This window comes from Histomonas meleagridis, assembly GCF_020186115.1.
Source record: "Histomonas meleagridis strain 2922-C6/04-10x chromosome Unknown contig_16, whole genome shotgun sequence".
Lineage (NCBI taxonomy): Eukaryota > Parabasalia > Tritrichomonadida > Dientamoebidae > Histomonas > Histomonas meleagridis.
The window spans coordinates 382,663-409,138 of record NW_027150781.1 but is presented as its reverse complement, the minus strand read 5'-3'; the positions used below and the strand labels follow the sequence as shown (position 1 = coordinate 409,138).

The 26,476-nt window shown below is 26.7% G+C and overlaps 6 protein-coding genes across 6 annotated transcripts; 3 read left to right on the top strand and 3 right to left on the bottom strand.

The window, feature by feature from the left end:
- Positions 1-11,526: 11,526 nt before the first annotated feature.
- Positions 11,527-12,816, top strand: GO595_001985 (Peptidase T; the record flags this gene model as incomplete). The annotated part of the gene is made up of 1 exon (XM_067914843.1): positions 11,527-12,816. The coding sequence occupies one exon, from the start codon at positions 11,527-11,529 to the stop codon at positions 12,814-12,816; it is 1,290 nt and encodes a 429-aa protein (XP_067777671.1).
- Positions 12,817-13,463: 647 nt separating this feature from the next.
- GO595_001984 (Ubiquitin-40S ribosomal protein S27a) lies at positions 13,464-13,892 on the bottom strand (the record flags this gene model as incomplete). The annotated part of the gene is made up of 1 exon (XM_067914842.1): positions 13,464-13,892. The coding sequence occupies one exon, from the start codon at positions 13,890-13,892 to the stop codon at positions 13,464-13,466; it is 429 nt and encodes a 142-aa protein (XP_067777670.1).
- A 129-nt stretch (positions 13,893-14,021) lies between these two features.
- On the bottom strand, positions 14,022-14,579 carry GO595_001983 (clathrin light chain A-like; the record flags this gene model as incomplete). The annotated part of the gene is made up of 1 exon (XM_067914841.1): positions 14,022-14,579. The coding sequence occupies one exon, from the start codon at positions 14,577-14,579 to the stop codon at positions 14,022-14,024; it is 558 nt and encodes a 185-aa protein (XP_067777669.1).
- A 125-nt stretch (positions 14,580-14,704) lies between these two features.
- On the bottom strand, positions 14,705-15,523 carry GO595_001982 (uncharacterized protein; the record flags this gene model as incomplete). The annotated part of the gene is made up of 1 exon (XM_067914840.1): positions 14,705-15,523. The coding sequence occupies one exon, from the start codon at positions 15,521-15,523 to the stop codon at positions 14,705-14,707; it is 819 nt and encodes a 272-aa protein (XP_067777668.1).
- A 578-nt stretch (positions 15,524-16,101) lies between these two features.
- Positions 16,102-17,421, top strand: GO595_001981 (ectonucleoside triphosphate diphosphohydrolase 1; the record flags this gene model as incomplete). Its single annotated transcript, XM_067914839.1, has 1 exon — positions 16,102-17,421. One exon carries the CDS (start codon positions 16,102-16,104, stop codon positions 17,419-17,421), a length of 1,320 nt encoding a protein of 439 aa, XP_067777667.1.
- Positions 17,422-18,195: 774 nt separating this feature from the next.
- On the top strand, positions 18,196-19,764 carry GO595_001980 (uncharacterized protein; the record flags this gene model as incomplete). Its single annotated transcript, XM_067914838.1, has 1 exon — positions 18,196-19,764. The coding sequence occupies one exon, from the start codon at positions 18,196-18,198 to the stop codon at positions 19,762-19,764; it is 1,569 nt and encodes a 522-aa protein (XP_067777666.1).
- Between the last annotated feature and the right edge of the window lie 6,712 nt (positions 19,765-26,476).

Genomic DNA, 26,476 nt, shown 5'->3' with positions numbered 1-26,476 from the left:
TAATCATTGATGTTGATGCTGTTGGAACTTGAGGTTTTTTATTACTTTCATTAATTTTATGTAATTGATCATATATTTGAAGATAATATAAAATTCGATTGATAATTTTTTCTTTATAAATATATGAACATGAATAATAATATGAATTATGTTGACAATATTCAATAAAATTATAAATATCATTCGAAAGATTATAATATTCTGAACTTTTCATTAAAAAATTGATATAATAATGTTTCAATGTTATTATTATTATTGTTATTATTAGAAAAAAATGGTAAATTCCCAATAAAATTACTGATGTTGTTTCGTTTTAAATATTCGTTAAGAATATTATTAAGTTTCATTTCTTCCTTCAAATAATGTCTCAAAAATATTTCAAATATTTCTGTGAATTTGTTCATGTTTTCTTTGTGTTTAAAATCATTATTTTGATATTTATATAGAATATCATAAAACCATCCTTCAATTAATTCATATGGAAATAATAAAAATTCATATGGAATCGTATTCGGAATATTTTTTGGACATTTAATACATTTTCGTTGTTGTCGTAAATATTTCATGAATTTTTTATTAAGAACTCCTGACCCTTTTCGATAATATTTGTTTATTTCTTCTATTTTTAAAAAGTTCATCAATAATTAAAATATCATATTTTCGAATAATATTAAAAGATTCGATATATAAATTTCCTCCTTCTTCAATATCAAAAATTCCCGTAAAATGTTCATATAAATAACCATTCATTAAAATTGAAATTAAAAGAATAAATCGTTCTTCTTCTGTACATGTTTCATATTGATATATAAACGTTTCTTTACTTTCTTTATTATATGATGTTTTATAAAATTTATTTCGTTGTTCATATTCGATAAAATTTGGAATATAATGTTGAATATTAATTCTTGATTTAAATATTCGTTGATTAATAATATTTATTATTTCATTTTTATTCATTTTATTCATATTTTTATGATTTTCTTTGTTATTATTATTATCATTAATAATTTCTTTGTTATTATTATCATTAATTCCAAACATCGTTAAATATGGAAATTGAAGAATTGGTTCTGATGTTTCTGTTACAATTTTATTATTAATTTTAAAATTATTTAATTCTTCTGAAAGTCTTGAATGAATTTTGGAAATTTCTTCGTTATTATTTTTATCTTTATCTTTATCTTTATCATTAATTTGTTTTTCATTTATTTCAATTTCTTTATTATCTTCAATAAAAACATCTGTAATTCCAACAAATTCATCTCGTGATAATATTGATATCGCACATTGAAGTAATATATACCATCGATAAATCGATTTAAGTTGTGGAATTTGAAGTAAAAAAATAGAACTTCTTCTCATGTTATCATAAATTTTGATTTCGGGTAAATTCGTAAATTCTGAAAATGTAATCATTGAATGCGACGTAATTTGATACGTTCGATTAGGTTCAGAATTATTCGTTACTGAAAGAATAAAATCTTCAGAAAGACTTATGAATAAATTATTCCCAAATATTTGAAAATTTTTCTTCATATTTTAATGTACTCGAAAAAAATTATTTCAAGAAGTGATTGAAATGATTCTTTGGAATTTTCTGTAAATTGATAAAATGTTTTTATTATATTATTATTAAAATTATTTAAAATAACTTCTTTCCTATTAAATTCAATCGGGCGTAATATTAATTTATGTTCATTTAAATCTATAATCGATTTATAATCTGGTAAAAATATAACACCTTCTGCATTCGGAATTCCAACTTGAAGAAATAAAAACATAATTGAACATTTAATATTTGGAATAATTCGGTCACCTATAATAACTGTAAAAACATCAATCGCATTTGGACGTGTAAAAAACTGTTGAATAACTTCCATTTACAAATGAAAAAAAAAAAATGAAATTTTGACATTTTTATTTTATTTCAAAAAATGAATGACAAAAATTCCATTTAAAATGAAAAAATCAACAAATATCAATCTTATATCAAAATATTTCTAAAACTTATGAAGAACAAAATTTTAAAGAATTTAAGAAGTTTCTTTGTTTATTAAGGAAAGAATCTTATTATAAACATTTTCTTTATGAAGAAGATTTTTTTCGTTTTGGTTGTCATCAAATATTTTATAAAATTCTTTTAACACCAAATGATTTTGATATATTTAATATTATTCTTGATATTTTAATTAATTTTTCATCATATAAAAACAATAATGAATATATTAATATATTAAATGAAAAGAATTTTATATTAAATCTTTGTAAAGTTTTCTCATTGTTTAATTCGATTGTTATTAAAGAAAAAATTTTATTAATTTTATCTAATATTTCACTTATTAATTCTAATTATCGAGATTTAATTCTTAAATATTTTAATATTGAAATATTAAATAATAAAATATTTTTTTTTTTTTTTTTTCCACATTTTCTTTGTTGTTTATTTTATTATGATATTAATAATAATAATAAAGAAGAATATTTATTTCCAATAATTTCAAAAATATTTGAAGAATATAAAATAATTTATCCGAAACAAATTATTTTTTTTATTTCATATCTTCATAAATATTTTAATTCAAACTTTTATTTATATTTTCAAGATATTTATTATTATTTAATTCAAAATATTTCGAATTATAAAAATGAAAAAATCATTAGTTACATTACATATATATTTAGTCAAATTGTTGAAGAATTTGGAATTTTTTATGAAGATTTAATTCCAATTTTTTCTTCAATATCTTGAAATTTATGATAATAATTTAATACTTTTTAATACGATTTATATTCTTCAAGAACTTTTAAAGATAAATAAGAAAAAAAATTCAAGAAGGAATTCTTTTTAATATAATAATTAAATTAATTTCGAAAAGAATTCATGAAAATATTATTAAATTTATTATATTTCTTCTTTTAAATCTTTGTGATGACTTTAAACATGAATTAATAAAAAATTATCATATCATTGAATATTTTTGTTCAATAATGTCTCAAATAAATGACGAAACTCGAAATAATATAATAATATTAATTCATAATTTACAAATTATTGAAGATAAACGAAAAGATGGATTTGAAATTGTTGAAAATTTTATTTCAAAATGTCAAGATATTTTTGAAGATGCAATGGAAACGACGAATGAAATATATTTCGAAACATTATATAAATTTAAAGAATTTGTTGTAAATAGAAGAGAATATAAAAATATGTAAAAATATATAAATATTTATTGTTTTTTTCAAAACTGTGGTGTTCCCAAAATATTTTGCAAAAAACAAAGAACTTATCGAATATTTTATGAATATTTCTTTTTATTTTATTCAGAAAATTGATGAAGAGCGATATTAACTTTAAATTTTCTTTTGTTTTATAGAATCATTTTCCATATAGAAATCTTTTATCATTTAAAAATTTAAAATGATATGTAAAACGCATTCATCTGATTCTTGTGATTTTATACATACCAAAAAAGTAAAAATAAAAAATGGTTGAAATTTGTGTTTTAGTTTTATGATTCTGTTTGTTTCTTTTGATATTGCTGAATGAGTTCAAGAATTTCTTTATTGCCTTTTTCTCGCAGAAGTTTTTGAGCCTCTTGTAATATTTTAAAACAAATAAATAAAACGAACTACATATATTATAATTAAATTTCGAACAATACGAAAAATCATCAAATACGACAAATAATCATAAGAACTAATTTCAATTCCTTCATGTTGTAGAAGTATTTTCACAATCTCAGTATCTCCGTCTCGAATACAATAATTAAGTACTGTGAAAAATAATTTAAACAATTATTAAATTTAATTATTATACATTAAATCAATGATATAAATAGGAAACAATATGAATTAACATAATCTTTGATGTTAGGGTCAATTCCGTGTTCAAAAAGTATTTCAATTATAGCAGGACATTTGTCAAAACATGATCTAAACAATGCAGTCCAAAAAATATAAAATAAAATCCATATATTAAATATAAATATAATAATATTGAAATAAATATCAAGTAAGACAATAGAATATCTTTAGCATTAATATCAACTCCTTTTTGTTCAAGAAGCAATTTAAGCACATCAGCGCTTTCATCAGAAGAAGATGCACTAATAATTGCTGTTCCAAATAATTTATATATATTGCAAATATAATTTTAAAACATCAAAATATTAAAATAAACATATAAAATAGCAAACAAATGTATTGATAATTAATGTCAATCTCATTTTGATATGTATCAAGAATATATTTAACAAGTTCAATATTAGTTGAACCAGAAGCTAAAAATAAAATATCTTTCGGTAGAGGATTATTTATAAGAAAATGTTTTACTAAGAAAATGTTTCCCATTTCAGCTGCTTTATTAATAATATAATCATTAATTTCCAAACCTTCTTTTTGTAAAAATGCTAAAATTTCATAATTATGATGTGAGACACAACGTTTTCCTAATTTTTTTAAATGATTAATTTTTGTAATTTTGTTTTCATAAAGATATTTAAATAGATCATTTCGATGATATTCAATAGCTGTTTCATATGCTCGCAAAAATGATGAATGATTTTGTTCACATAAATGAATAATTTCTTCATTTCCACCAGCAACTGCATATTTACCTGTTTTATCTAATTTTGCTCCATTCATAAGTAAATATTTAAAACATTTAATTGAAGAAAAAAATGCTGCATAATCAATTAATGTAACATTGTTTTTATTAATAAATGAACATCTTTCATAAAGTGATGGCTTAATTGTTTGGTTATAATCAAAATTACTTTGTGATGATATTTCTTGGAGTTTTTCGATTTCATCATTTCGAATTATTTTTGCAATTTCATTTGGATTATGTCCTTCTTTAATTAATTGCCTATGAAACTCATTTGTATATTTGGAATGTTTTTTAACAGATTTAAAAAATTTGTAATATGTATTTCTTTTATCTCGACTTATGTATTTTGTATCTATTAATTTTTGTTCGATCATTATTTCTCGAAGAAATATAGATAAATTTGAAAATTGATGAGAAAGAAAATTTCCGAAGAAATCAAATATGTTTTTAGTTTTTTCAGAAATTTTTTCTATTGATTTTAAATACGTAAAATAAATACCAACTTCTTTCTTTTGAAATTTAATTGATTCATATAATATTTGGCATAAAACAGTTTTAAAAGAGTAATCCAAATTATCATCATATAATATAGTCGTTTTTTCAATTGTTGTTTCAATATCATTTTCACTTAAATTCCAAATAAGAGTTGTAAGTGAAGTAAGAAACTCTATGTTTGTTTCTTTTGTTTCCATTAAGGTTCGAATTTGTTATTGGGATTGGAATGTCGACGTAAGCTCACAAAAACAAAAAGTAGATTTCACATCACCAATGAATTTGGCCAAATTGAATAATTTCTTGAAATTTTTCACAGAAAAAAACATCGTCATTCTGAAATTCCTATCGTTCGTCTATGGATTTTTTGCTGCAGCTAATTATCTGAACTTATCTGCCTGCGACATCCTTTTTCTCGTGCGCGCAGTAGCTTTGCGAAGTAGGAGCTATCGGTCTCAAGTGAAATATTCTCCAAAAAGTTGTACTTCCCACTTTAGATTTTCAAATTCATTCCATTCACAGCATCTTTTAGAATGTGCATGAAAAAGATTGAAGCAAAAGAGACTTATAAAATTTCATTATTTTTATTCATTTCAAAAAAATATTTTTATTATATCATAAAAATGCGTTAATTATACCAAATTCTCCTTCGCAGCAAATCTTTTTCTCTCTAATTTCATTTGTAACCTTTTCCCTTAAATCGTTTGGCAGCATGTATACATCTCTCCAAAATGTATTCCAGTCATTTATTCCGTTTTCATTAACGCATTCTATTAAAGTCGATGCCCAAACATCGAACAAATTCTTTTCTTCGCAACATTTTAATATAATACTTCTACAATAATTACCATAATTTGGGTATTTATAAATGAATTTAATACAATTTTTCAGATCGATTTCATTCATATTTTCGTTACAATTCATCATCCGACTTAAGTTATATAATAAGTTTTGTTTTTTCTCATAAAAATTATCTTCATCCAAATCGATGAAATCATTTAAACTATTTCCATTATTAAACCAATCGATTTCACTAACATTTTCTTCTTCATCTTCTTCATTATTATTATTAATTATTTGAATGTTTGGTGATAATGAATTAATATCAATTCCATAAACTTGAATTCCATCAATAGTTAATTCCATATTTAATAAATTTTCGATTTCGATTGTATATATTTTATTTGGACCAATTTCAGTTGGCTTTAAAGGTATTGGAATTGGATTTTTTGTTCCTTTATAATATCGATTAAATATTTTATAATATATTAAATTAGAACTCTTTTTATGTGATGGAAATATTATAAATCCTAAAATGATTTCATTCGAATTTAATGATTGAACTCGTATAAGTTTAGGTTCAATTGATGATCGATTAAATGTATATGAATCAAAATCTAAAAGTCCACTAATGTTATTATTATTATATAAACTAATGATAATATTATCATTTAATTTCTGTGATTTAGTCCAAAATGTTAATGGCACATTATATTTCGTTTGTTGATATGAAACAATTTTTTGTAAATTATTTTTCGAATTTAAAATTTTGTTATTTTTAAGTTCAAATAATTTCCCATTATTATTGACATAATATAACTTTTTATCATGTTGAAATATACTTAAATCAGACATGTCACATTCTATTAATGGAAATACTGAACGTGAAAAGTTATTTGATATTTTACAATATTTAAATGACTTATTTGTAAATTTAATTGCTATAAATGCACATGATGAAATATGTTGAAAGATATGAACAAAAGGATCAGTTTGTAAAATACATCGAAAGATTAAACTTTGTGGTGTTTCATAAGTTTTAATACTAATTTGTTTGTTTAAGTTATTATTAAAGAAATCATTAACATTAATTGCATGAATGTAAGATTCATCATGTGATGATAAAAATATTAAATTCGATTCTTTACAATAACTTAAGATAACAAAATTACCATTATTAAATTTATGATCTAAATTAATTTGTTCTGGTAAATTATCATTAATCGGGAAATAACCATATTGATTAATTTCATTTGAACAGATACAATAACTTTGATTTTTATATTGTACTATTATAAATGATATAATTCGTTTACGTTGAATATTTATATTATATTTATTATTAGTTTCTATATCAACAACTATTAAATTATCTTCAGTAAATATTATAATTTTGTTTTGTTTTGGTATCCATGAAAAGTTATTTGATTTTTCAATTTCGATTTGTTTTAATTGATTAATATTTCCTTCATTAGTCACTTGAAAGATATATAAATGTTTTGATGAAGTACCTGCAAATATAGTATTATCATCAGGTGACGTATAAATACGCATTATTGGTGAATTTAATTCAACTGAATTTATATTATTAAAATCTGCTAATGAATAACTATTTAAAATATTACCACCTGAAAATATTAAATAATTATTAGAAATACATGTTAATATAATTGGTGATATTGAACTACGTTTAACTAACGTCGATAAATCTCCTTCTAATTCTGTTGTTAATGATGAAAATAATAATGCTTGATTAGGGAATTCTTTTTTATCAATTGGTGACTTTTGAAACATTGATTGTGAGACTTTTGTATCATTACGTTTAGGAGTAGTTAAGAAATAATTATTAAATTGATTGATTTCATTTTCTTCAATATTGTTTTCTTCATTAATATCAGATTTAATAGTTTTATAAAATAAATTTAAGATTTCACTATTACTTAATTCAAGTTTTTCATTCGCGGAATGATTTTGTTCATTATTAACAATTTCTTTGTTCTTATTATATAAACAATGTCCAGAATTATAACAATCACAAAAAAAGGAACTAACTTTGGCAAATACTAAATGATGTCCTTTATGACATTTATTTGCACATCCTAAACAACAGCCAGTGTTACCTGTTAAATTACATGTATAACATCTAAACCATGGTTGGCGTACATATTCTGATTCAGTTTCTAAATATGTACAATCTTTAATCTCTTCTTCTTCCCATGGATTAATATCTCCTTGGAAATCTTTTTTAATATCTTCTTTTTTATTATCAATTTTTTCATTAATTTTATCTTCTTTCCATTCAGATGATATTAAGTTTTTATGGATTTTTGAACATTTCTCATATTTATAAGATTTATGATTAGTTGTTAAATATAATAATAATTGTATTAAATCATATGTAACTAATTGATCAATTTTAATAATCGAATTTAATATTAATTTAATTTGCGTTATATTAGGTGATAATTTACTTAATAATAATTTGATTTCTTTAGGTCGTTCATAACTATATTCACCAATTTTAGTAAATACTATGTTTTCATTTTCTTTATTATTTAATAAATTATTTATATATATTAATGTAATATCAATTGATGTATACTTTAAGAATATTTCAAATAATTCATTTTGTGTAAATATATTTTCAAGTTCTTTATATATATCAAATGGAATTTGAATTGTAAATAAGATATTTAATGATTGTTCATCTTTTTTATTAACAATATTTTGTATTATTGACTTAAGAAATTCGGAATTATTAAGAAATGTTATAAATGATATAAATAACTTTGTTATATCTTCTTTATCTGTTAATTTATTATATATTTCATTAAATGAATTTATTGCTAAGTTAATATCGAATTTAATTTGATATTTCTCATTTATTAATAATTTATTTTCTTCATTAATATAATAATGTGAAACGAATTTTTGTAAAATATTTTTAATATTTTCATTAACTTCTTCAATTTTTATATAATTTAATATGATACTTAAAGTTAAATTAATTATATCAAATTCAGAATCGAAATTTGTTAAAAATGAAATTGGTAAATTCTTATAAAAATATTTTGTTGAATTATATTTAATATTATCATTTTGTTGATAACAACCTAATTTAATAGCTATAATTTTAATATTATCATTATTAAATTTTTCATTAGTTTTATTATTTAATTCATTTTCTAAATTTCTTAAAATATTTTCATTCTTAATTCCATTTTTATTTTGTTGTATTAATTTCCATAATTCGATTGTATTTATTATATTAATTTTAGATTCATCAAATTCATTAATATCTTTCTTTAATATATGATAAATAATATTAATCTTTTCAGACTTCTTAGGATCTAAATATTGTATACAATCAGGAAAGTTTAATAACTCAGAAATAGAAGATTCATCACCTATAGATAATTGATATAATAAAGTTTTCATAGATTTTGGTAATTGGATAGTTTTATAGATGAATTCGATTTCTTCTTTCCATTCTTTAGTTAATTCATTCTCCATAAGATTCTCTAAAAATAATTGGGCACATGGATATGTTCGATTTTGTGAATAAACATATGCTATTGCTAACGATGGTGAGATTTCGGTGGAGATGCAATTGGTGGTCATTGTTGGATCACCATAATCAATTAGATGACTTAATGATAATAAGATAACAATTCGATAATCAATGGAATTCTCTAAAATTTGCTCAAAGATATTAACGGGCTCTGACTTATAAAATAAAAATACATATGGGAAATTGGAATCATACGTGGAATTGACAATTTTGGTAATGAGAGCTGTGTTTGTGGGTAATGTTATCGGTTCTTCGGATGTTAATTCTTCATAAAGTGATCGAACATATAAATAATGAATTGGATTAATGTTCACTTTGAAGACATCAAAATTGTCGGTGTAATTTGGTGGTTCAAGAAGACATTTAAGATTTGCCCTTTCAGTGATGGTTTGTATGATTTCAGTATCTGATAACTTAATATGTTGAATGGATAAATAAAGTGACCATGAAATAACTTCACTTAACGATGGTAAACTGCTTGAAAGCTTTTTTTCTATTAATTGTATAAATTGAATTGAAGATGTGACATTTTTAGATTGGGTTAATGGAAAATCTACATGCTCACTCTCTTGGAAAATATCATCACAACTTATGCCAAGAAGAGATTCAATTGGTTGAGATGTTTTTTGTTCAAATTCTTGTGATTTTTGACATAATTGAACAGCGATTTGTGATGCTTGAATAACATAGGCCATAATCTTTGTGGTGTAATGTTCTTTTGTTGGAAATTGAAGTAAACCTACAATCTCAGACCAAAAAATTGAAATTTTGGAAAATGTTTCAGATGTTATTGCATTTATGTCTATAGACCCAAGAGCTTCCCAAACAGTTTCTAGTAGTTCTTGAGAGGGGGAACTTGAATCATAGAATTCTTTGATTTTTTGCATGCCTGAAAATATTACCAAGCAAAGTCAGTCAAATTTTAAATGTCAATAATATGTCAAAAGCTGGCAGCAAGTAAATAATCGTATTTCTTCTAAAAGTCAATTAAAATAAAAAAGCATATTTCAATTTAGCTCACAATATCTGTATAGCAAGCACTACGCCCACAAAATTTCACTCTTAAACCCAAATTAAGCCCAGGCTTTCCTGACAGCTGTAAAAAATCACTAGCATTCAAAATTTAACAGTCATGTGAATTTTCCAAGGATGTGTGAGTATTTAACATGAAATATTTTAAATCATAAATCCCAACGAAGAACCACAAATTGGAACTGCCAACCGCAGAAACGGTTCACAATAGCTCTGCGTATGTAAAATGCTTCGAAGGTAGACAATGAAATCACCATTTAATCTCAAAATTCAAGAATATATTGTACAATATACTGATGAAAATAGCTCTATTGTTTGATGCGTAAATGAAATTGTTTACAAGCATAAGAAAATGTAAAACCCTCGGCTGGCCCTCTTTCAAAAGTTTTAAAAAAAAAATCCCAAGATGACAATTAAATAGAACTAAAAAGCCGATTCAAAAACTATAATGCCCTCAACCTAAACGATATTTAAAGCATGCTTGCACGTATTAAATCAAGTTTCTTTTGTTTTTTCCCCAATTGGTAAAATATCAGTAGTGTTTGAGTTGACTTTTATCGTATTTTATTTCATTTTTTTCAGAAATTTTCCTATCAAAAATTGAATTTCCTAGGCTTGGAATTAAACGGTTTTATTGATGAGTTCCAATGGACTATCGTATGACATTTTTTTTGGTACTGACAATTGTATTTTCTCACAAATATTTTGATTCATTGTTTTATTGATGGAACTCTAGAAACCATTAGAATCAATTGTCTTTAATCTCAACGAAAAAATTTTCGAAACATCAGTTCAAGCAACAATTAATTTATTTGTTGGTAAACTGCCATATACATTTAACTATCTTGTTTCCAGACTGACACACCCAGCTTTTTAAATACTCTATTTTCAATGCATATCTGGTCGGACCACACCCTTAAAAGGTGAGAATTCACTCAAAAAGTGCCGTCATATTTGATAAGTTGGTCATTTAACTTTTTTTGAAACTCACGCAAGCAAAAATGCCAAAGATTCAATTCTTTACATTCATATCACAATGTCAGCAGAAAGAATCGCTGTTGTCAAAGAAAGACTTGAACAAAAAGAGATCAAAGAACCTCTTCTCGAAAGGTTTTTAAGATACGTTAAAATTCATACTACGAGTGATTCAGAATTGGCTGGAACTAAAAAGCCATCAACTGAAAGACAATTTGTATTAGGCAATCTCCTTTTAGAAGAACTACGAGCTTTAGGTGTACCAGATGTCACTATTGATGAACATTGTTATGTTATTGGAAAAATTCCAGCAACAAAAGGATATGAAAATGTTCCTTCCATAGCCTTTATGTCTCATGTTGACACTGCTGAAGATGCTCCAGGTGAAAATGTAAATCCACAAATCCATGAAAATTATGATGGATCAATTCTTGAAGTTGGTAATGGTGTTTTTATTGATCCTAAAACTACACCACAAATCACCAAATGTATTGGAGATACCATTATTACAAGTGATGGCACAACTCTTCTTGGTGGCGATGACAAATGTGGTGTATCTGAAATCATGACAGCTGTTGACTACATGCTCAACATCTCTCCATTCCCTCATGGACCCATTGAAGTCATTTTCAACTCAGATGAAGAAACTGGTCATGGAACTGATTATTTCCCAACTGACAAAATCACATCCAGAATTGCATATACAGTTGATGGTGATCTTGAAGGCAACTACAGCTATGAGAACTTCAATGCCACCACAGTCAAGCTCACATTCCATGGGTTTGCATGTCATACGGGATATGCGTATCGAAAGTTAATTAATGCCAATTTCATGGCGTCGTCCTTTGTCTCCATGCTTCCTACCGATGAACTTCCCGAAAGCACCAACGGCAAAGAAGGCTTTTATTTTGTCCGTAACATCAATGGCAACGTTGAAACAGCAAATGTCGGACTTTTCCTTCGTGACTTTGATAAGAAAGGCATTGAGTCACGCATTGAAACAGTCAAGCAACTTGCCAAAGCAGTCGAAGCCAAATTTAAGGGCGGAAAAGTCGACGTCGAAGTCATCCCATCATATTCGAACATGTATGATGCACTTAAAAAGGATATGAGAGTTGTCGAGTTCCTTGAGAAGGCAATTGTTAAGGCCGGAATTGTTCCTTGCGTTGATCCAATTCGAGGAGGAACTGACGGCGCAACAATGTCGACGGAATACGGAATATTAACCCCGAACATTTACACGGGAAGTGATAACTTTCACTCGAAGGCTGAGTTCGCGTGCTTGGCGCAAATGATCGGTGTGGTGAGGACAATCGTGGAACTCATTAAGATTTGGGCTGAGAGTAAATAAACAAAAATACTCAAATGAATGATATTTCGGTTTGGAAACATTGTCAAAATTATGTTTTAACTTGTGATCACCAGATGAAAATGGTAAAATGGGTTTTTGTTTATCATTTTCTTTACATGAATTCAAAAACTTTTGGTGGATATTTTGTATCAATAAATATTAATGTTTAAGTACAGAGTGCTGTTGTTGGTGAATAAAAAAATGTTTTAGCTTTTTACGTATTTGTTAATTATTAGATTTGATCAATGAATTTTTCTTCTTTAAAGAAAAGTCTTGATGTACCTACCATTTTACTCAATATTTACTTGAACAACATTATGTAAATGATGCAACAAGACTTTCAACGATTTCATGGAATAAAGAACTTTTTAATTATCTGATTACAAAGAATTTAATTAACACTAAAAATAAAAATGTTGAAGACAATGTATGGATAGTTTTTTTTTTTTTTTTTTTATGAATTCAAAATTCATGAAAAATTTCAGATGTTGTTATTAAACATATTGACTAACTTGAAAAAAAACACAAGTAATATTTGTAATTTAAATCAGATATAAAAAAATTATAAATACATATTTTAATCATTATAATGCTTAGTTTTATAATAAAAATACATAAAAATAGTGAATACCAAGCATTGAAGCTGTTTATTTTGTAATTGTAAGGTGGCAATTGCCGCAATAGAGACGACCATCCTTATGTTTAGCCATGAAGCATCCCTTGCAGTTTTCACACTCTTTGCGTTGTGGCTCAACAGATCCATCCTTTCCAATCTTGAACAATTTGAGGAGCTTCATCTTTTCCTTCTTGCGTGTATGTGGAACCCTCTTCTTTGTTGTGAAGCTCTTCTTCTTCCTCTTCTTCTTTTTACCGCCATCACATTCTGGGATGTCATAAAGGATAGAATTTTCTTCGATTTCGTAATCTTGGAGAGAAAATTCGTCTTCCAATTCTTGACCTGCATAAACGAGGAAGCCATCTGTTTGAATCATTTCCTTAATTTCTTCGATTGTTTTATCTGATTCTACATTTAAACAGATTTGCTTCCCGTTGAGTGTTTTTACAAACAGCTGCATCAGAAAGGAAAAACCGCATCGATTTGAGAGACTTTGTTTGGCCGTAAATTTCACTGAGTTTGTTCGCAAATTGCGGTTTCGAAATGGCGTTTTTTAGAGAAATCCTAAAAATTGTCTGATATGTTGGTTTTATTGCTTAAGTTGAAGAAGAAGAGTTTTCATTTTAGCAATATCCTTTTGATGAAGATCTGAACGGTTGAAATCAATGTAGCTGACAACCTTTTCCCACTTGTTATTTGGAGAATTTTCAAGTCCGCTTATGAATTGTTGATCAACCTCAAGATTATTTTTAGCTCTTTTAGCTTGTGCTTCAGATAACTTTGAATGATAGCTATTAAGCATTTCTTTTGCTTTGTTTTTCATTTCTTCATCAGCTGCTTCGTTTTTGGCATCTAACTGTTGAATTTCAGCCTGTTTCTCCTTTTCCCATTCAACTAATGCTGTTGGTTTTGCTTCTTCTTGAGGTTGCTGAGGTTCTGGTGCTTGAGCGAAAAGGTCATCATCATCTGAACCAGCGAGCATATCATCAACATTTGTACCAGCGAGCATATCATCTACATTTGTACTATGATTTCCAGAAAAAATATTGTCATTTGAGCCTTGAACATTTGAGCCACTGAAGAGGTCATCATCCATTCCATTGCTTGGGATAGAATTGACTCCACCACCGGACAAAAAATCTTCCATTTACTCAAGTGAAAACAGTCAAAACCGTCAATGATAACTACAAAATGACAAGCGGCACTTTTCGTAAAGTTAGCCAACTTCTATTTTATCGCCACAATTTCTCCTAAAGTGTCTTAAAAAAATTTTTACTCACTTTTGACCTTTTCTGCTTCTTTTTCTTCTTTATTTTCTTCTTTCTTCTCAGTTTTTTCTTCTTCTGTAACTTTATATCCAAGAATGGAGGATGCTAATGAAGCAGGTGCTTTTTCACCATTGGTCATGGTGAATATTGATTCAAGACCAACAGCTATTCCTTCTTTAGAGACTTTGTCATCACAGATATCTGCTAGAAAATCGTAGATACGAACCATCTTCTTGAAGTGATCAATATGAGAATAGCATAACAAGGCAACATTTATGATCAAGCCCTTGAATAACATTGTGTTAACAGCTTTGCTTTCGTTTTCTGATGTTTTAACAACAAGATCAATAGCTAAGAAGAAAATGTTTCCAAGCTTTTGTAATTCGGTTTCTTGTGACATGAGTGGTATACTGATGTTCCATCTGGCTGCAATGATGTTAGATAAGAAGGCACGTAAGTTAGAAAGAGATCCAAAAATAAAGACAACAGCATTGAGCATCTTTCTTCCTTCAGCTGGAATTTGGTTTGTAAGAGAGGAGAGAAGATTTCCAGGTGAAAATGTTTCAACCAATTTTTCATAAACTCTATTCTCTGGTTTCTTTGTAAGAATTTCAATGGCTGGCTTGATTGTGACGATGAATCCGAAAAACTCTTTGAAAAATATTATTAATGAAATACCAGGGAGGAAATTAAGCCATTTAAGTCCAATTAAAATTTGAGAATAGGCACTTTGTAATGCAAGTATACCTAAAACAATATTAATTATGCGTGGAAGAAATGCTTTAAAATCAGTTGGTGGCTTTTGGCATGCAAGCTTAAACATTTCTTGAGTTGAGTCACGATATTTACTTAATGCTTCTTCTGGTTTTTCATTAATTGCATTTTTAAATTCGTTATATTTGGTGCTCATTATAATTTGTTTGGGAATAAAAGATAATTTTAAGTGGCCATGAAAAAACCGCCGTCATTTGGCACTTTTTTATTCCACACAGAATAAATAACGATATCGTTATTTCAGAAGCAACTTTGGAAAAAATTTATTAAACTTTCTTAAAGAAACTTTTTTTTTTTATGTTTAATTGCCATGCGCTATGCTCAAATTGAACAAGAAATTGAATAGCACAGTGGACAAAAACATTAATCATATTTAATGAGATAAAGGTTGCTGACAAAAAGCAGCGAGACATAAACCATTGAATTCGGTTCTCACGTCACATGCCCTGAAATATTCAATTCCGAACGTTCAATCGGTTAAAAAATTGAATGTTCATTATTTGAAAAAGTTTGTCCATTTGGGCTTTATCTCATCGTTTTTTGACATAAACAATTCGCCATTTTTGTGATATTTATTCAAATAACCGCCAATTGAATTTCAGAACCACTCTCAGACACTAGTGTCAGATGCTTTGTGTTTTATTTGCCTTTGCTTTTGGAAACACTAAATATGGAATTGTTATTGATGCAGGGAGTACAGGTACACGTGTAAATATTTATTCTTATAACCAGACCCAAAATGATGCTATTCCAGAATTAAAGACAATTGCTTACCAAAAATTTTCTTTAAGACTTTCAGATGTTCCCAAAAACAAATCCCTTACCAAAGCTATTGGTGATAAGGTTATTGAAGTTTGTCTGAAATATATTCCAAAAGATTTGATTTCAGAGACACGTTTGATGCTCTTAGCAACAGCAGGTGTTCGTGGCCTTTCACAAGAAGACCAGAAAACCGTAATGAACGATATATATCAATATCTCCGTTCAAATTGTGAATTCAAATTTGTTTCTGAAGATGTTCGTGTTCTTTCTGATGCAGATGAAGGAATTTTTGGCTGGATTTGTACCAACTACTTATACAGGACATTCCAAAATGAAAAAGATACATATGGTGCCGTTGATATGGGTGGTGCCTCACTTGAACTAACCTATCAGCTACACCCAAGCATAGTAAGTTCTGAGAACAGATACAATGTCAAGGTTGGCAAAACATATTACAATGTTTTCTCATATTCATATCTTGGTTATGGTCAAGAAAAAGCTCTCGATGCCGTAGTCAATGCCTCTCGCAAAGAAGGTACACGTGTTGAAGTTCCTTGTTATTTCAAAGACTATCAAGAAGTTAAAGATGGTGTCACATATGTTGGAACAGGTAATGTCAATGAATGTTCCAAACAAATTGACGATGTCCTTATAAGAGACCCCAAATTCGCATCCATTTACCTTCCACAACCGAATGCTACCAAACATTACATTCCATTTTCAACATTCACATACGTCATTCAAGACTTTATGAAACTTCCAGACGACTTTAAACTTTCTCATTTCACCGAATATTTAGTAAAGATTAATGGTACGGCATTTTCGGAAATCAGCAAAGAACATTCCGACATTGATCCCAACTATTTAAGTGCGTACTTCTTTGACATCGTATACTGTTATAAAGTTCTTGCTGAAGGATTTGGATTGTCTGATCTGCAGCAAACATTCGCATCGCCAAAGAAAGTTAATGGCGTCGAAATCGGTTGGGCAATGGGCGCAATGTTAAACGACATATTCACTATCGAAATTAAGAAGCAGTTCCCATTGTATGGCTATATCCTTATCGCTGTGGGCGTCGTCGTATTAGTATCAATAATTATTATCGTGGTCATATTCATAAAGAAGAAGGGAAGCAAAAACGGCTTCAAGTCTTATGAAGAATCCGATAAATTGGGTTTACAGTAAATGATTTATATTTCTGAATTTTGTTGTTTTCAAATTACGTAAACTTTGCGTAATAAAAATAAAAACTAATGAGTTCTATCATGTCGTGCAAGTGTCCATAATTTAAAGATTTTGCTGATGAATTTTATAGTAATTCGACATTATTTTCTAAAATTTAGTTTATGGAATTATCATACGAATAAATAATAAAATTTACAAGATTTTTCACCTTACATGAACAAATGGAATACAAATCGATACCTTATAAATTTTTTTATCAAACTTGATAACATTATTATTAAAAGTTGAATTTCTCTAATATTATTGCTGACTTTTATTGATATTGAATTACATCAATAAAAATGTGCTACTACTGAATCGCAACCTTATCTTTCATATTTATTATTATATAAATCGAAAATAAATGTGTGCTCTGCCGAAAGCGTTATATCATTTCACGTTTCAACCGCCCAAGTGATTAAAAATTTCATAGCTTTACTTAGCTTTTTGTTACAAGTGAGGTCAAGTTCTCAATTATCCCTTTTAGTACGTTTATAAAAATCCCAACAGATAAATTTACCTAAAAAAACCAATTTTTTTTCATTTTCGTGTACAAAAACAAACATCAGTTATTTTGATTGGAATTCTAATCGGGCCTTTGAAAATTATTACATGAGATCTTAACACAAAATTTACGAGTTAGACGTAAGGAAAGATGATCAAGACAAAATATTTTTACGGAGGTTATCCAATTCAATTATGAACCAACTGTTATCTGGTTATCAATCCAAAAGTATGTCAACCATCTTCAATAAGGAAGTTTCGCTGCAACAAAAAGAAACTACTAAACTCGGTGAATTTGTTGAGCTTGTGTATGGCTCTAACGAGAATGCTGATTCTAAACTTTTTCATCAATTTCATAAAGACTTTAGAAAAATGATTCAATCTCCTCCATCCGAATTAATTGAAGCCTTACGTTTTACTCTTCCTACTGAGTTTTATGCTAGTTGTATTAATACTGCTACTTATATTATTTCAAATACTGAACGTTTCTTTTCACCACTTCAAACCCGTATGATGTCCATTGTCCAGAGCATTTTAACCAAAACCAAAGGACGTGATTCCTATCAGAAATATCTTGATTTTTTTTCACTCTATTTAATACCACAATTTCAACGTCCCAATGTCTTTCTTGTCTACAGTGTCTCACGTAGTGGCCATGACGAGATAGCAGTCCTTAAAAATGATGGTAATGTTGATTTCTATTCACCCAAATCCATTTATTCACCCAAGAAGACATATCCATATTCCCAACTTGAATATCCTGATGAAGATTGGAAGCAAATGATCAACGATTTTGAGAACAACAAGTTCAGTCCATCCAAATCATTTTTCACATCAGTCAAATCAGTTGACCAAATCACCACTTTACCAGTTGCAGCCTATTCTGCTTTTTGCGAGTACATCATATCTCCTGATATGTCAGTTTTATCGGCACTATTTGCGCGCCAAGTCATGGAGATCGATAATGACCTTATTACCATATTCAAATTTTATGGCATTCATCATCGCCTTGTTAAGTATTGTGTTTGTAAAGATGTTTTCAAGACTATTGATGAAGCTAACATCATGCGATCCAACTTAATCGAGACCAAAATTATCATTGGAATCATTAAGAATGAACTTGAGCCATTTTTCCAATCGATAATTATTCCTCTTAAGACCAAGTTATGTGCTATTCCTACGTATAACTTAGACTCCAAAGAAGACTTTGACTTAAATATCATCGATTATACTACGAGTATGTTTATTGATACCATTAGTAAGTTATTAACAAATGTATCATTAACAACACGTTTCATATGTCGTACTATATATGACGAATGTTTGGCAAAGTATAAAGAAGAGAAATACGCACAAAGAGGTGTGTTTATGATATTCTTCTTTCGTGTGTTATTCCCAATGATATGTCAGCCACAAGATTCGGATCCTCCTGAAATTGTTATTAATATACAAAACTCGACTTTGTTGCCGAAGTTATTAACTATGGTTTTTTCTTTCGAAAGTTCGAATAATGAAAATGTGGATAAAATAGCTGAGAAGTATAAGAAAACTATCGCAGGATTCTTCGAGATTTTAACAAATTATAAGGATAGTTATGATATAATAGAAAGGCCATCGTTCATGGATGTCATGAGAGCAGTGGATAACATTCGCAAAAGAGCAATGGGCAAAATAGATGACCTTATCGCGTACCAATTGGAGCCATCACTGCTGCTGAATAACTGGTTAAATAGTTTGGTGCTACAGAAAGACAAGGAAAAAGAGAAAGAAAAAGAACAGAATAACAAAAAAAGCGAATAAATTCATTGTCAATTGAATTTTATTTTTGTTGAATTGATGATTTGCGTTTTTGTGGATGGTGTTGAATAAAATGGAAAATATGTAGAAGAAATCAATGTGAAATAATTTAAAATATTGTTACATTTTTGGGTTTAATGTTTTATAAAAAATTTTCTTTGATTTCTGTTGCAATTAGTACTTTGCAAATTACTGGTGAAGGTAAAAATAATACAATAATTGATATTGTTATAATGAAGGTATGAAATAGAGAAAAAAATTAAGAAAGGATATCGCTAATGATGATTATTACATATTCGTAACGACATGCAATTGTAAAATCGTACGCATTATAAGAGTGGATATGAGTAGAGTATAACTTTAGTTGTGAGAAGTGGATAGTATTTAATTGTTGGATTGCGTGAGGTTGATGGCTGTGTAAGTACACAATTTTTGAGGTTTTTGGGGAAATCATTCAAAAAATTCTATGCATTATTCATTTTTGAGTGGTATACGTTTTATATGTTGAAATTTCAATGCGTTGTTGTGAGAAACCAAAAATAACTTTGAAGTTAACCTAAAGGTTAAAATTGATGAAACAAACATAATATATATTTTATTTACATAAATGACTTCAAATTAATCTTTGCTGATTTGCAATATTGATAATATAGTGTTAATTTGCCTTTTCATAATCGCCTGTTCTTCTTTTATTTCATGTACTTCTTTAGAAATTGATTGAATCGCTTGCATTATACTTGATAAGTTGACTTCGTCTTGATTTTCATATTTTTTCTTTTGGAAAATCTGTGTATTATCTTTTTGAGTAACCATTTCTTTTTCAATTTTGGGTATTATTGTGTTTTCTTCCTTATTTCTGTTTTGAGAATGCTTTTTCTCATATGAATTTTTGTTCACTGATTTTATGTGATCTAATTTGTCAGCAATTTCGGTTGTCTTTAACAATAGATTCGAAATCCTTTCATCCAATTCTTCAATATCTGGATCTTCTTCTGAAATTAATGATTCGCTTTGTTTTGATCTATTCAAACTGCTTTTTCGATTTGACCCACTATTCTTTTTACCAACCATTCTTCCCAGCCTTGTGAGTGATTCACTTGAATAATATTTTGGGCGAGAGCCTTCTTCGCTCATCCTAAAATAATTGTACCACCCCAAAAATACCGTCACTTTTTGGAAGTTTCTCAATTTGTTCTTGTGAACAATCCAACTTTAAGATTAGTAATTCTTGGAGCTGGAAGTGTTGGAAGGCAAAGTATTGCTCGAAGGTTAGTTTATAATCAATATAGTGAGGAAAGATATTTATGTTCAAGAGATTATTCAACGCAATTTGATACTGAAAATAAAAAGATTTTTTTAGAAATATTGATTCCTAGAGCTGGGTCTTCATTTCAAATTAAACACGCGTACAGTTATTTACGTTTCGGATTAAAACATGTTGGAGTTATTTTTCTTGTTTTTGATAAGTCAAATAAAACTACATTTGACGATTTATTTGAATTTTATTCTTTGATTAAGGAATCGAATGTACCAGAATCAGTCGTACTTGTTCTTGTTGGTAATAAAAAAGATATTCCAGAAGAAGATATTCCGAAACCAAAAAGAATAGAAACAAAAGAAATAGAAAAATTAATGTCAAAAATAGGCACAAAATTTTACGTCGAAACATCAGCTAAAACGGGAGAAAACATTAAGGAATTGTTTCAAAGCATTATCGAACTTAATGACTTATATTTTGTGCCAAATGTTCAAAAAAATGAAGAAAACCAAACAAAACAAACAATTTATGACATGTGTAATATGTTGTAAAGAAAAAAGTTCTCATTTCTTTTTTACATTATTCTTTTCAATAAATGTTAAGAATCGAATTCGAGAGAAATTTTTATTGTTGATTAAAATTGAATATTTTTAGACATACTGATTGATTTGCTACATCTGTATTTAAAAAAGTTTGAAAATAATTCTTAATATTTCGTATGGAATATTTGGTTTCCCATGAATTAAATGTTCCATGACATTTGGTTTAAAATAATACAATAAAGCCATATTCAATCACTTTCATATCTAATTAATAAATTTTGTGGTTTAGCATTTATGAATGATTTAAAGGTATGTTCATTTATGAAAATCAGTATAATTTAGATAATCATTTTTTTTAAAACAATGTTATTTCATTTTCTAATGTTAATATGAAAACAAACTTGACTTAAAAATATATGATATCTTGTAATAAGTTTATTAATAAGATCCTAATTGATATTGATAACAAAATTAATCACGAAAAATTACATTGATGATGATTATACTTTGGAGCTGAAGCTTGCTCCACTATTGGCTGTTGTTTTTTGTCATTTTTGTGGATTTGATGGACTTTTTTGACGAATGTTGCAAATGCTTCATGAACATTAATGTTTTCAAGTGATGATGTTTCAAAGAAAATAAAATTATTAGCTACACTCAGTTCAAACCCTTCATCTATTGAAACTTTCCGCTTGTCATTAAGATCGCATTTTGATCCAATTAGCATAATAACAACTTCCCCTCCTGCAGTATTATGAATACGGTTTAGCCATTCTGATACATTTTTAAACGTGTTTCTTTGCGTAATATCGTAGAGAAGAATTACTCCTTTTGATCCATGGAAAGACATATTTAAATTCCATTTTGTATCACGCATGTTCCACACTTGTATTTTAACATATTTGTCTTCAATTTCAAAATTTTTTATTGTAAATTCCGTAGCATAGTGAGAGGAATTTGCATCATATATGTCTTTCTGAAGGCGCAAAATAAAGCTAGCCTTACCAACAGTATTGTCGCCTGCTAAAGTAATTTTATAAATAAAGTCTGGTTCTTCCATGGAAGATTTTTAGAATCTTTTTTCTCATAAGGAAAAAGTGCCAAATCGATTTTCTTTTTCATTGAACTTTAAAATTGTTTTATCATAAGATTTTAATCTATGTGCAATATTTAATTTCATAAAAACATAATTGTGATTTATTCTATTTACATTTTTCTTAAATGTATTTGTTTTATTTACTTTGAGCTCAAAATGAAAAGATTATTTTCCTTTCGTAACAAAACTTTTATTCATATATTGTCGGAAATATGATATAAATAACAAATTTTTCTGTAATCAACTTAGTAACCCTTCATTCTCATTAACTCGATAATCTCAATGTTTTTAGTAATTGATGAACACCCGTCAACATCAATATCATTCTGATCAAGAAGTATTTCAACAATTTCTTTGTATTCTCTCTCACATGCATATATTAATGCTGAACGAAATGGTTTGAATAAATTCGAAATATAGATTTGAATTTGTGGAATTTTAAAATAAACTTTGATTTAAAAATATAAACATCTTTTTCATTAATATTAATCCCTTTTTTAGATAGAAGGATTTTTACAATCTCTATCTTATTAAATTTACATGCTTGAATTAGTGCAGTTTGAAATGTTATTTAAAAACTCGAAATTATATGTTTTTACTTGGAAAATAATATATTAACATTAAATATAAGCCATAAACATCTTTTGCATTTATACCAATGCCTTTTCTCTCAAGAAGTAATTCAACAATTTTAATTTGACCATTTCGACATGCATACATGAGTGGTGTATAAAAAGATTTTTATAAACACCATATTATATGAATAAACATTATAATGATTAATTAAACATTAATTAAAGAAAATAAAGATTTTTTGAATTTAAATCGATTCCTTTTCGACTAAGAAGTAATTCAACAATTTCATTATTATCTTTTTGACATGCTATCATAAGTGCTGTATTATATAATTTTAGTAATTTCCATATAATATTTTGAAATACTAAAATTTTATATTAAATATTTAATATAATAAGTCAACATCTTTCATATTTAAATCGATTCCTTTTCTTTTTAGAAGTAATTTAATAATATCAATTTGATTGTTCTCGCATGCAATCATAAATGCTGTTTCAAATTATAAAAATTAATTTTAAATGTATATGTAAAACATTAATATATTAAAATAATTATCAAATCATATAATAAAATATTTATTGCATTGACATCAATTATTTTCTGTTCAAGTAACAATTCAACAATTTCATTATATCCATTTCTACATGAATACATAAGTGCTGTATAAAAATATTTAAAAGAACTCCAAAAATAAAAAGTTAATATTAAAAGAAAGTAAAACTCATTTTAAGTAAAATATAAATATTTTTAATATTAATGTCAATTCCTTTTCTTATGATTAATAATTTAACAATTTCAACAAAATTATTTTCACATGCGAACATTAATGATGTACATAATAATGAATTTCAACTCCAAATAATGCAATTAAACATGAAAAAAATTAAATAAAATTTGAATCAATTTCAGAAACATCTGTTGCATTGAAATTAATTCCCTTTTTTCGAAGTAGTATTTTGACTATATCGGAGTTCCCATTTTTACATGAATAATGTAATGCGGTCCAATTTTATATGAAAAAACACCTAATAATGAAATGAAATTGAAAATACTAAAAATTATTTCTGTAAGACAAAAATAAATATCTTTTGCATTTATATCAATATCTTTTCCAATAAATAGTTTTAAAACTTCAATTTTATTATTTAAACATATATACATAAGTGGTGTTCTAAATTTATTAAATAAATACTGATAATATAAATGGAACAGAAAATATTTTAAATAAACATTTTATTTAACCAAAAAACATCTTTTGCATCTATTTCGATATCTTTTCTATTTAATAATAATTTTACAATTTCCAGATTACCATTTAAACATGCATATATTAAAGCAGTTATAATTATTTCAAGAAAAATCCAAATATAAAAATGAAACATCAAATCATTATTTATATATATGATGCAAAATATAAAAAACAGTTTTAATATTAATATCAATATCTTCATGTTCAAGTAATAATTTAACAATTTCAAAGTAACCATTCTTACATGAATACATTAATGCTGTGTGCAATACTTTAAAGAAATTCCAAATTTTAAATTCATATATGAAATTAATGAAATAAATATTAAATTTCTTGAATAAATACTTTGAGAATTTATTTCGATTTCATCTTGTTCAAGAAGCAATTTAACTGTTTTTACTCTTCCTCTTGAACATGAATACATAAGTGCTGTAAAAAATAAAAATAATGAATTCCAAAATTTAAAATTGAACTAAAAATATTATAAACAAACAGTAGAAAAAAATCAAAAAACATCTTTTGCATTAATATCAATATTTTCTTGATCAAGAAGTAATTTGACTATTTCATGATAATTAATTGCACAAGCAATTATTAATGGTGTTCGAGAAAAAACAAATAAATTCCAAAAAAAGATAACAAACTACAAATTATTGAAATTAACAAGAAACATTTTAAAGATATATTTTTAGTATTAATATTAATAGAATTGAATTTAAGAAAAAAATAAACAAGTTCAACATTACCTGAATTAATAGATTCAATTAATATATCCTTAGAAACATTATTTCCTTCAAGAAAATGTTTTACAAGGAATAAATTCCCTACTCTTGAGGATTCGCAAATAATTGATTCATTACTTTTCATTCCTTCTTCTTCTAAGATCGAAAGAATTTCATAATTAGAATATTTGATACACAATTTTCCTAATTCTTCAATATTATTAATCTTGATAATTTTATTTTCATAAATATATTTAAAAATATCATTTCGATGAAATTTAATTGCTGTTTTATATGCGTCTTCAAATGATGAATTATTTTGCTCACATAAATGAAATATTTCAATGTTTCCACCTGCAATTGCATATTTTACTGCATTATGAATAACAGAACCATTTAACATTAAATATTTAAAACATTTAATTGCTCCAAAAAATGCTGCATAATCAATTAATGTAACATTTGGTTTGTTAATAAATGAATATCTTTCGTAAAGTGATGGTTCAATTATTTGATTAAAATTAAAATTTGTTTGTGATGTTGTTTCTTGAAGTTTTTCGATTTCATCATTTCGAATTATTTTTGCAATTGCATTTGGATTAACTCCTTCTTTAATGAATTGTTTATGAAGTTCCCAATTATTTTCAGAGAGAGCTTTATAATTTGATACGAATTCTTGTTTGAACGGATCTATGTAACATTCCATCAAATGATTTAAAATATTTGGAGATATCCTGTGTGCAAAATAAAATGTTTCCTTTTCTTTTACTAAATTGGTTCCAATTATATTTTGGTCTATCATTCTTTCTATTAAATAATTCGCTTCTTCTGAGTTAATATCAATTAGAAACCGATGAAAGGTGTCAATAGGTTTGCGAGAATTTGTAACTGCTTCTTTATTTAATTCAATTTTTTTCAAAAAATCAAAATATAAATATTGATTTTTCTTTTTTGATATATATGCATAATATATTAAACGACATATTACAAGATTAAAAGATTCAGGAAAATCATAATTGAATAATTCATTGGTTAATTGAACAGATGTTTCAACATTTCCTTCATCTATATCAAATATAATTTGTTCTAATTGAAGAAGTTTATGTTGATTCTTTATATTTATGGATCGTTCCGTGTTTTCCTTCTGCTCATTTTTCATTTTGAAGAATTTCAATAGTTTATTTGTACACTTTTTGAATGAAAATTAAGTTTCTTCATAACTTAAGCACAATATTTAAATATTTTTCCATTTTCCTCTCAGTATCTTGTAAT